Here is a 12,926-nt window from a genome sequence, read left to right as displayed (position 1 = left end):
GATACTGACCAATGAAGACCGGGAACACCCCACAAGAGCTGCAGTTTTAGAGATGCCCTGACCCAGTCGTCTAGACATCACAATTTGACTCTCGTCAAACTCGCTAACATCCTTACGCTTTCTTATTTTTCCTGACTCTAGCACAAACCCTGAGGATAAAGTGTCCACTTGTTGCCTAATATGATGTTGCTATGATGAGATAATCAGTGTTATTCACTCTTAAATGATTCAGATCAGTAAGCCCTCCTCCTTCATACCACCGGACCTGTTAAATCAAAAAATGACAAATAGAACCGATGAAAGACACATACATGGATAAATTGAGCTATCTTCCGCAGAACAGGAAGGAACAACTACGTCCAAGCAGAAGGAATGGATGTCCATTGCAGGGAGAATAGTAATGTCCTCACTAAAGCGGGGGGGCAGGTTCTGGGAGTATCGCTACAGACCTCTCTTACCATGTTGCTCCAAAAGCCCGTAGTTTATCTATAGGAGGGCTTCCTGGGCTGCAAATAAATTTCAGCTGCATCTGTAATTGGGTTTCAGGTTCTGTCATGGAATAATGAGGAACTCGGATGCAAGTGCAGATATTATATAATAAAGTGGAAAAATAAATTTCAATAAAAAACCTCAAACAAAAAGACAAAGAACAAAATTGAAACTGTGGCACTAGAATCACAACAACCTTAGCAAATAAATGTGAGACAATAAGTGTTGTGAAGGTTGAGGCCATATACCAGTTCTAATCAAGCTGACAAGGAGCAGGTGCGAGTGATTAGTGACATGGGACCCAGACATGAAAGCGCAGTGGCTGCTGGGTAGCATCCATAATCATGACACACATTTCTGTGTAAGATTACGCAAATCTATTCATGATGTTTCTTTTTTGACTTTGCTGTTATATTCGTTATGAATCATTTTTTATTGTAGAATTTATAAGAATCTGGGTGCAAGTTCAAGTAGCCTTGAAAAAGTCTTGAATTTGAAATGAGTGTGAACACTGCTCAAAAGCAGGTCCCGAACGTGCAGGGTTCTGTGTACAAAAATAGCCTGAGGACAGGAAGCTTCTACTCCGGCAACTCCATGCTGGACTTTTCCCTTTTTCCCCCTGGGGGACTATAAAGCGCAGCTCCCTCTGCTGTTTATTCTTTCAAAATGACCTGGTTTTTTTTCCCCAAAATGGATTGAATTTACTCTTTTTGCTTGCCAATCAGCTGCAGATTAACCATCTTAATTTAGTTAATCTTTTAATTAGTACTTGGATTATTATCATGTGATTTGTTCAGTAGGCAAAAGCTTGGACTAGAGACTAGAGAATTTCCCAGAAATCCAGCGTTGCAGAGAAACCTGAAGCCCAGCAAATGGAAAAAGCCGAACACACAATAATGCTGAAATCAAAACAGGAAGGTTTTGTATATTTTGGATGGCTGGAGGGATAAAGCGGTTACTTAACACACTATTGCATACTGTATCTACAATTTAAATCAGGCATAGAAGAATTTGTTCAAATCTAAGGTTGCATACACTGTGTGTATACTGATGAAGAAAAAAAATGGACAATGCAACCAGATGAGAGTTTGTTTGCAAAGATGTCGCCAAAGGTCAAATAAAAGCCAGTTTCTGAACTGAATTAAGATATAGTGATATTTTGTTAGAACATAATTGTTTCTTTTAGAAATCTAAATATTCTTTTTATTTTTTGTCTGCATTTGTCTTGGCCGTCGTTTTTTTTTTTTTTCATGAGTGTTTTAAAAAAAGCCTACAGTGTGTTGGAAATCTTGATTTTGTCCTGCCCTTTTTCTTCAACTTGATAATTTCATTTGAATTCAATTCAATGTTAATTGTAGAGCACTTAATAATAGACATTGTTCCCAAACAGCTTTAAAGAATCAAATATTAATATAACTTTTCAATACATAAATCAGTCCTTATAAGTTCGTCCCTAATAAGCGAGCCAGTGGCGACAGTGGCAAGAAAAAAACTCCCTGAGATGGTATGAGTAAGAAACCTTTAAAGGAACCGGCTTCCAAAGGAAACCCATGCACATCTGGGTGACACTGAATGTCAGATTATAATAGATTTTAACTTTTTAGATTCTTAGATTTATCTTTGTTAAGGTTGCATACATGCTTTCCTAAAAAGAGCATTCCCAGATTGTGCATAACTTGTATTAACCAAGTTTTTTTTTATCATTTATACTTTTGTTTTGATCACAGCTTTGCAAACTCTTCTCTCAGTCAGCCTTATGTGGTGGTCAACATCTTCAACCTGAGTCTGATGCAGGAAAAAAATATCGGTGTTATGGAAAACATCCTGTGTAGAACCTAGGAAGGCTAAATGACTGACGTCACAGGTTGTGAAGGTGTTGGAGCACCTAGTTTTGGCACATCTAGGACTATTGGTTAAACCTTCCTGGACCCATTACAATTTCCCTACCAGCCTCATGCTCACTCTTTCTTGGATAGATGTAGTGGTATTGTAAGGATCATGATTTTTTATTTCTCCAGTACTTTTAATACAGTACAGCCATTTCTACTTAGTGAGAAACTGCTCAGGATGGGTGTCAGCATGTCCATTGTGTCCTGAATAGCTGACTATCTGTTTGATAGGCCCCAGATTAGGGAATTCCCTGTCTGATGTTGTGGACAGTAACACAGGAGCACCTCAGGTGTCTGTCCTTTCTCCAATACTGTTTACACCTCAGATTTCCAATACAACTCTGATTCCTGCCACCTGCAGAAGTTCTCTGATGACTCTGCAGTGGTGGCGTGTATTAGGGATGGACGGGAGTCAGAGTACATGGAAATTCTGGACATCTTTGTGAAGTGGTGCACCAGGAACCATGCGCTCCTGAACTTGGAACTGAGAAGATGGCATTGGACTTTAGGAAGTGTAAAACTATGTTTAAACCTATTACCATCATGGGTGAGAAGGTTGCGATTGTGGACAACTGCAAGTACTTGGGTGTTCACTTAAACAGCAGATTGCACTGGAGGACCAACATTGATGCTGTGTATAAGAAGGGACTTTATTTTTCTTGAGGAAGCTCAGATCCTTCAATGTGTGCAGCAGGATGCTAGAAATGTTTTTATCAGTCTGTTGTGGCATGTGCCCTTTATAGTGCTGCGGTCTGCTGGGGGAGCAGCATCAATGCCAGGAATGCAGGCAAAATCAATAAAATCATCCGCAAAGCTGAATACATAATCGGACACAAACTGGACAGATTGGAGACAGTGAGGGACAACAGGTCACTGAACAAACTCCTGTCAATCATGGAAAAGCCATTCCACCCACTACATGATCTCATAGAGAGGCAGCGGAGTTCATTCTCCAACAGACTGATTCAGTTTCACTGTCACAAAGAACAGTTCATTAAATAATTCCTACCATTTGCCATTGCACTGTACAATGACTCGCCTCTATGTAACTACCATATTTTCCGGACTATAAGCCGCTACTTTTTTCCCACGTTTTGAACACCGCGGCTTAAACAATGAAGCGGCTAATTTATAGATTTTTCCTGGGTTTTTCCCGGTTTCACAAGCATCAAGCCTGGAATGGGTTTTCAATAATCTTGTTGAGTTTCCAAAAGTGTTGAGCAATTTTTTGGCTGCTTTTCCTTTATTCTTTGGTTCAACTCACCTCAAACCATCTCAAATGGATTTAGATCATGTGATTGTGGAGGCCAGGTCATGTGATGCAGCACTCAAGTGCCTCGATTAACTTTGTTTCAGATTTTTTGGGTAGCTTTAATGTTGGAACTGTATCAGTTATTAATTCATACTTCAAAAACATACCAAAAAATTAATTTGGGTTTAAACTCCTTGTGTGATTAAAAAAAGAAAGGTTTACATCTCCCTTACTTCTTAATATCAACCACACAATGTGTTGTACAGTATATTCAGGCTTATTTACAGTACATTCTCATTGTACACTGAGCTGCGGTAAAGTTACTTCTCTATTTTGCTTGTAGAAAAATATTCTAGATGCCTTTCTCTACCTTCTAGATCATGGTTCTGTGCATTATCCTTAATCCGTAAAAAATTCTGTAAACTGTATTTATTGTGCAAACTTTTTTTGCACGAGTATTGATAAGATTAAGAATAGGTCCCCTGGTGGTCTTGTGGTTAGGATGCAGCGCTCTCAACGCTGCGGCCGGGGTTCGAGCCCTGGTCAGGGAACCAACCCCAGCCATTAGGGTTGCACAAGCCTAAGTGCCGGTCCCAAGCCCGGATAAATGGGGAGGGTTGCGTTAGGAAGGGCATCCAGCGTAAAAACATGTGCCAAATCAAACATGCGGATGATCCGCTGTGGCGACACCTAATGGGAGAAGCCGGAAGAAAGTTATTAATTTATAAGAATTAGGATATAAGAATACAGAAATGCAGCTCACAGTTTGTCCAGCAAATTCTCAATAAACCACTATAGACGCTTTACTTGCATTGTAATCGTGAGTCAGGCTCAGCTTATCTTAGTCTTCGAAGTCATATGGAGGTTTTATTTATAGAATTTCCCAGGAGTGTTTGGATGCTTGTTGGCTGCTTTTCCTTCACTTTCTGGTCCAATATATCCTGAATCATCTCAACTGGATTAGGGTAATTTGTGAAGGGCTGTGATCAGATACAGCACTCCACCGCTTTTTTTCTTCACAGGCCTTTTTTTTTTCATATAGTAATAATGGACTGTCTTTTTCCTTTACTTAACTGATTGTTTTAGCCATAATATGAATTTGTACAGAAGTTGTAGTAGCACTAATGGGACTATTGACTCTGTACTCACCTTTTACTCTGCACAGGAAGACTGATGGTCTAAAGCGCACTAAGAAGGCAAGAAATGTCACAATTGACAAGGCACACCTGCAAACTAAAAACCATTTGAGGTGACTACCTCGTAAATCTGATGAGAGAATGCCATGAGTTTGCCAAACTATTATCAAAGCTTAATTTAGCTACCTTGGATAATCTAAAATATAAACCATATTCTGGGTTGTTGAACATGTTTTTGTTTACTACATAATTCCGTGTGTGTTCTTTTATAGTTTGGATGTCTTTAGTCTTAATGTACAATTTTGAAAATAGCTTTCAAGATTCAGAAGTTCATCATGCACTTTACGGTCAACAGTTTGTAGACACCTGGTTATAAGTTTCTGGTATATGCTTTTTGAACATCAAATTCCACATTTAGTTTCCATGTGCTGTTATAATAACCTTCACTCTTCTGGGAAGATGTTCCACTAGATTTTGGAGTGTATTTGTGGCCACATGAGTGTAAATAAAGTCAGGTACTGATATGGGTGAAATGAGGAGGCCTGGGTTCCAATTCATCCCAATTCAGGTGTTCAGTAGGGTTGATTTCAGAGCTCAATGCTGGAACAGGTTTGAGTCTCTGAGTTCAAGTGAAGGGAATCTTTAATGCTAATTTAAAAGTCAGGTGTCCCAAAACTTTTGTCCATATAGTGTATATTCTTCATTTTCTCTAAGAATTCACCAAATAGTACTCTATAGCAGAACTCCAGCGTGACAGACTTTGACCTTTCGATTTGTTTAAGATATTGATAATAATGTTCTCTGGCTCTTTAGCTTTGTGTCGTAGCAAAATATGCTATTAACACAGCATATATGTGTGTAATTTAATACGCGTAAAAGGAGAACGTATTAAGTCTGAGTTTTCTCCAAGGTGAATTATTAAGCTCCGTCACACTCTGATCCGATTTCCACGCTTCTACTCAAAGCTTCTGTTGTGGTAAAACTGTGGATTATGATATTGCTTCCCAGAGGTTTCCACGGCAACGGCTCAGGACACGAATGGCGAAGCGATAAACATACACCCCATAAGAAGCATTTTATTTCGACATCGTTATACAAATGCGATTTCACTTGGGGGGAAAAAGCAGCAGCAGAGGTGTATAAACCTTTTAGCAAACACAGCGCTTACAAAACAATATGAAAAACACCGGCTTATTCTTGACACGTCCACAAAAGGCATGCGTTTCTCACAAACACTGCGTCTGCCTTTATGATAACACGTCGGTTTTCATTCAATTGTTCATCAAATCATCAAATGTGTATAGAAGAACTCCAGAATTTTTACGTCAGGATTCACACCTGTTAAAATGCACATTTTTTTATACAGTTAAAAAAACTAACAAAAAAAACCAGTTCAATTTTGAATTGGGGATGTTATGAACCCTTAACCATACAAAGAAACCCGTAAAAAATAAATAAATAAATAAATAAATAAATAAATAAATCAATAAATAAGTGACGTTTAAGGTTTAATATAACATTCAGGACATTTTTGGTCTTTCGATTATTGTGCACATTTTCAAAAACAATTCGCAGAATTTACATTTCTAGCACAATTTGTAGTATTTTGTAGTATTTTTAGTATTTTGTATTTTAGTATTTTTTTAATTTATTTTATAAAATTATATTATACATTTTTTTTTAATATATTTTATAAATTTTATATATAATTTTTTTATATATATATATCTATATATTTTATATATTTTTTATTATTTTTTTATATATATATATATATATACAAAATATTTTTGTAGTATTTTGTAGTATTTTGCTGTTAGCTTCCTTCCAAACACATTGATTTGATTTGAGGTTACAGGTACATCAGACTCCAACATATTTCAAGATTTAAAGATCTGCATCACCAAGATATCAAATTCAAGTCCATGATTTGTTTTAGAGCTGTGTGTTATTTCGCAGGTGTCCCAAAAAACATCCAAATACATTCAAATCCTTTGCAAAAACATTCATAATAAAAAAGAAAAAAAAACACCTTCCTGTTTCTGATTAACGAGGTAGAAATATAAACTCTGCAAACCATTTTTTTGGTGGTGCTCCAATACGATTAAAAACATGCCCTCACTTCATTTCCGATCTCTCACGAGTGTGTCAGGAGCGTGAGCGACCTATACTGAGCGCTTCGTTCGGGAGAATTGGATCTCTGTGAAACCGTACAGCTTGTGTGTATCACACAAATGTCCACCTGGATTACCAGGACATGAGTGAGATGCATTGTGTGTGTTGTGGATTATGGCATCCTGTGTGACCTTTACAGGAAAATAATTAGAGTTATAGGGTCACATCAGTAGCTAGAAGTAGCCAAAACACCAAATTTCAAAGAAGCAAAGCAAATAGTACATATTAAGAATATATTAAATATTTACTTAAAAAAGGGAAGAAAAAAAAGGATTGTCCGATTTCTTTTCTAAACCGATTTGTCAGTCGCAATACCTGGGCATCTTTGGAGGTCTACTGTTGTTCTAGTGAGGTTCATTGTTTATCAATGTGCACCAAATCATGCAACAATATACCAAATTTTATATTTTCTTTCGAGCCACTTTAGGGGAGAAAATGGAATAAAACTGTTTGTCACTGGAGTTTTCAAGCTTTCTTTAGTAGCATTAGATTTTATCTTGAAGGTAAACTGGTGTCCAAAAGATGATGGAACCACCACAGAGAATTTCTTGTGTTCAACTTATAACCATCAAAAAAAATACACTTCAATAATAATGATGGAACTGTAATGAATGGAATTTCACTGCCAACCAGATGAGCATGGGTTCCTTTTGGAGTCTGGTTGGTCTCAAGGTTCCTTCCTCCATACCATCTCAGAATGTTTTTTCTTTGCCACTCTTGCCACTGGCTCGCTCATAAAGGATAGACTTATAGGCACTACAGTTATACATTTCATCTTTATAACCTCTGTAGGAATTGAATTGAGTCACCAATAAGATTAAACCTGAAACTACACCCTGGGTGTGAACAGTAAATCTGAATGAAGAAAACATTGCAAAATTGAATGTAGTGAAAGTCTTCAACTGCACTTTTTTCAGTCTTCCTTTCCTGCTCATTGAGGTTTGTATGTGTTCCAGTTGAAAAGATCTACTGCACTTTTAAAAAGAGTAATCAAATGATCTGAGCATGGATGTGCAGGATCTGGCTCATGATCCAGGTCCATTGTAGTAGAAAAGTCAGCTCTCAGCTCATCTCAGCTAAAAAGGCCCTGCGGCTGTTCTGTCTGGGGAACACGTGAGAAACGGCGCTGACGGTGACGGGCTCAGCGGCGGCCACGGCGGCGCCTCGCCAGAAGTCTCCTCTCAGGACGGACCTGAAGGCCTTTCGGAACTCCTCGTTCTTCCATGTGTACAGGAACGGGTCGGAGACGAAGACGGAGCAGAAGAGGAGCCAGGCGCAGGTGCGGAGCGCCGCCGGTACCGGGGAGAAAAGGCCGGCGGTCAGGGTCCACAGCATGGGCTCGGTGGTCATTACGAACACCAGACACACGGCCAGCACGTGGACGCCGAGCCGCTTGTCCTTCCTGGGGAACGAGTACGGCAGGTTGTTGACGAGCTGGAAGTGGAGCACGCTGACGCGCTTGGCGCTGATCTGCACCCGCCGAAAGATCTTGAAGTAGCAGTATGTCACGACCGCGGTCTGACCGAGGATGGTGAGCGCGAGCGTGCCGGCGGCCCAGGGATCGGCGGGCGCCGGTCCGCACACGGGCATCGCGCGACGCGCCGCTCCGAGCCACAGCGGCAGGAGGCTCGCGAGCGCGACGAGCCAAGACGCGGCAATCATGGCCTGCGCGCGCCGCCGCTGGTAGAGCGCGTGGTATGCGGCGGGCGGCTTCGTGATCAGCACATAGCGGTTCACCGCGATCAGCGAGTGCGACAGGAGCGACACGGTGGCGCCGAGGAAGAGCAGCGCGTCCCGCGGGGGGGCGCCGTGGACCGGGGAGGGCACCGGCACCGGCGCAGACGTAGACACCGACGCCGCAGCCGCCGCCGCCTCCCGCGGCATCCAGAAGGCGCACACGAGCAGGTCTGCCGCGCAGCCGTTCGCGATGAAGGCGTTGCTCGCCGTGCGCAGCTTCCTGAAGCCCAGCACCAGACCGATGACCAACAGGTTAAGCACGGTGCCCAGAGCGCACATGAGCGAGAACAAAGCGGCGATGGAGATGCGCTCCGCGGCTCCGGTGTCGCACTGATTCACCGTGCTGTTCTGCATGACCGCGCACGAGCCTCGCGTTCACGTTCACATCACGGTTTGTTGAACGGGAATTGCACGTACGCCTTCCTTCATCGCTCCATCTCTCTGTTCGTCTTCCTTACTGGTGCTGATGCTGCAACCGAGGTTTTGTACGAGTGCGCGCGCATGTGCGGGCGCGCGCCCTGCCTCTCTACATCCTCCCTCTATCCCGCGACGGAGTGAGAGATCACCATAATGATGTAGTAATGATAATGGTCATATCCGCACGAGCCCTGATTACACGTGAGATATACATTCACTATTCGGAAACGCCTGCACCTTCACATGCATGCATTTATCTGATCAGCCAATTAAACTGCAGCACTGCAATACACGACCTTATGCGGATAGAAGTTTCATTTTTTTATTACATCAAAAGTCTGAATCTGAATAAAACAATCATTTGGTCTTTTTCCAGTGCAGTTATTTCGGTCTGCAGACCATCTGCACACATTCTTTTTTTCCCCCAAGAATTCCCAAGAAATCATCATGAAATGTTGCACCAACATCCATGGCATTGAAAAAGTCTCTGAGATCCCCCTTTCCCACATTCTCACCTGTCATGTGAGCATGGCCTGAAGCTCTAGAGCTGTATATGGGTAATTATTTGCATTGCACTGCTGGCACATGATTAGATACAGGCATGAATGTGCAGGTATATTTTCAGCCTCTTTTAACCCTAGATATTCATGGACCACAGCATGTTTAAACTCTACCTATACATTTTCTAATGTTGGTCAAAGGGCATCAAAATAAAAATCCTAAAGCTTCTGTCTCAGAGCACTTGAACGTTCCAGCAATATGTGGTTCTTCCCTAAACTGTTGGAGGCACACAACTATATAAGTCTATGGATATGATAGAGATACATTTTACTTTCACTTGAACTAGAAGACCCAAACGTGCCAGTGGTCCTGTGAAGAAAAGCAAGCTCCAGTGGAAGAGCTCCTGCTATTAAGCTCTGAACTCAACCTATTGAACAATTCAATTCAATTCATTTTTATTTGTAAAGCGCTTTTAACAATGAATATTGTCTCAAAGCAGCTTTACACAGATAATGTGGTGATTAAAAGTGAATAGGTTCTTTATAAGTGTAAGTTTGTCCCTGATGAGCGAGCCGGTGGCGACTGTGGCAAAGAAAAACTCCCCGAGATGGCATAAGGAAGAAACCTTGAGAGGAACCCCTCCTCATCTGGGTTGCACCGAATGTCCATTTGTAGCAGATATACAATGTTGCTGGGTGCAGTGATGATGATCAGAAGTAAACTGTATTCCTGAGTCAGTGTACGAGACTGTTGACATTAACTACAGTCCAATCCATCCACATTGAACACCTTTGGGATCACTGTGAATGCTGAGTGCATCCCAAGTCTCCTCACCTCACCTACATCAGTACCTGTGTTTACTAACACACTTGTAGATGAATAAATACAAATCACTCCAAAATCTAGAGGAACATCTTCCCAGTAGAGTGAAGTTTATTAAAACAGCAAATTGGAACTAAATGTGGAATGAAATGTTGTAGAAGGAGCACATGCCCATAGAGTGTGTGTGTTTTGGATCATTGTTCTCTTGTAGAAGCTGGTCTCTTTTTAGCTTTAGTTTTCTTGCCAGAATTTGTACATATTTACCGAAATTCATTTTCCAAGTAACTGCACAGTATTTCCAGTTCCACCACTTCCCACACAACCCCAAAGCATCAAACGCTCTTTGTATTTTTGTCTAAACCTACCTGTGGCTATTGTGACTTCATAGTTCCATTTGCACTTCATCAGTCCACACACGTTTGCAAACATGTACCTGGATAGCATACATCACTCGTTAACGTTTGTGATAAGGCTAGAAGACATCTGAAGACTTCTCCAGGCAGATATTTGTTCCAAGAAAACACTGCATAGCATAACGGTGCACCGCTTCTGCCGAGTCAGTCTTTTCTGTAATGTAGAGATTTTGCTTTGGCTTTACGTTCAGCATAGGGCCAGTTGTTTTCCAGATCTTCTTCTAACCTTCACAGCTCCAATAACGGAACATGTACGATAGAGTTTTATTGCCTTCCTCTACATTGTATACATTTGTTAATGGTTGTCGAGTGTTAACACAAATTTTGAAGAAGTCGCACAGAACATAATGTGCCTGGCAATAACGTATTCCTAATAACAATCCTCAACCTGCTTAGCTAATGAGCCAAATAATGCTTAACGACTTATTTAGTAGACTGGAATAGTGTGCAAGCTTAATTGAAACGGTTTGCTTACTTCCAATGTTTGCATAGAAGAGCAGAAACTTATTTGGGACCCTTTTTAGAGCCAGCACATCTCTGTGCTGAATGTAAGGTTGCATATCAAGTTCGTAGACACCGTTGCACTCATCCGTGCTTCAGTTTGATTTCGTATTTCACTTAACATGGAAAGGGAATAAAGGTATAGAGTGCAGCACAGGGATCGATGATCCCACAAGAAAACTTCGCCTCGAAAAAAAGCACAAATGCTGGAAACGCTGGCGTCTTCGGGGCCACACGCTCTGCTGCGCCCGCTGTGAAAAGAGCTCAGAGACACAAAGCTCAAACCAACGATCCATTAAACGACAGCTGTTTATTCACTCGGCTGCCGTGTCACAGAAAACATACATTCATTAGATTTCTGTTTTTTATTATTGATCCTGTGCAAAAAGATGGAAGCAATAGTTCGGTATAAATATAGTGTACCACAATTTCCTGGAGCGTGAATGTCTACACATAAAGAAAACACACCAATTTAGCATAAAATATTCAAAACAATTAGCATTTTATTGGTTTTTTTTTAAACAGTGTTTTGCATTTCATTCGGTCCATTCGCTACTGATGAAAAGCAAAACACTCGAGTTACACAAACGTCATTAAAACTCTTTATATTCCGCTGTATATGCAGGAGAATGTTTTACAGCTGTTGTCTATATATTTGTCATCTGTATACAAGAGGTAGAATACTTAATTTGACGAAATATAATTTGTATAAACAAAGAAATGCACACCATCTGGAATGTAGTGTGTGTTGCTACAAGTGTTGACACAGTAATCAGGCTAATTTACACACCAGCAAACAACAGGATAAAACATCTACCTAAACACGTTTCCTGTTTTTTTTAATTTTTTTTCATTAAATCAGTGAAAACCCAAAAGCAGTTATGAAACCCACCTGGGTTTAATCGTCAGTAGCAAAGCGGCACTCGTCTTAAAATCGTTAAAATACGATGTTTTGGTGTCTAACGCACACAAAAAAAACATCACTCAACTCATTTCTCTATAAATTCATGTAGAAAACCTTATTACCATTTGGACATGTCAAACGTGCCATATATTACATATAATACGGTACATTAACAGTCCCTGTTGCTACTGTGGTGTGCGTGAATACTCGTGAAAAAAAAAACTTGGAGGAAAAAAAAATTCTTTACAAATAAAAGTGCAACGGTTCTTGTATTCCTCAGCAACGTGAAGTGAATACGTGAAACTTTTACTTATTGCAAACTATACAGATTTTTTTCGGTACGCTTCAATATTACGTGCGATTTTTTTTTCTTTTAATTCATCAAATAAATTCCCAGTCACATCCATTTTAGTTCCCGGTTCTAACAACTACAAAATGTCCAAAGGGGGTGGAATACCTACAGAAAGCAGCGTACTTTGTGTGCATCTAGAAACAGTATTGAGATCTGAATCATAATGAGATCTGTGTAGGAGTTAAAGGGAATAAAGTCCCTCAAGCATCCCAGCATCTGTTTAGAGCTGTAACACAATGATACAAACACCACAGTTCTGCGGAGCACGTCGGGACCAATACCGACTCGCAGCACCACGCTCAACACTGCATGGTGATGCGTCCCACCCCCCCAAAAAA

At 40.7% G+C, this 12,926-nt stretch overlaps 1 protein-coding gene across 1 annotated transcript; it reads right to left on the bottom strand.

Annotated features, from left to right (window-relative positions):
• Positions 1-6,553: 6,553 nt before the first annotated feature.
• gpr88 (G protein-coupled receptor 88) lies at positions 6,554-9,213 on the bottom strand. The gene has a single exon (XM_083557987.1). It carries the CDS (start codon positions 9,030-9,032, stop codon positions 8,004-8,006), a length of 1,029 nt encoding a protein of 342 aa, XP_083414113.1. The 5' UTR covers positions 9,033-9,213; the 3' UTR covers positions 6,554-8,003.
• Between the last annotated feature and the right edge of the window lie 3,713 nt (positions 9,214-12,926).

The sequence above is a fragment of the Silurus aristotelis genome, assembly GCF_946808225.1.
Source record: "Silurus aristotelis genome assembly, chromosome: 13".
NCBI classification, from domain to species: domain Eukaryota; kingdom Metazoa; phylum Chordata; class Actinopteri; order Siluriformes; family Siluridae; genus Silurus; species Silurus aristotelis.
Note: the sequence above shows the minus strand (reverse complement) of the source record. Positions and strands in the feature narration are given on the sequence as shown.

Excerpts from the sequence above, each read along its gene's own strand:
- gpr88 (XM_083557987.1), bottom strand. The coding sequence starts at position 9,032 with ATGCAGAACAGCACGGTGAATCAGTGCGACACCGGAGCCGCGGAGCGC.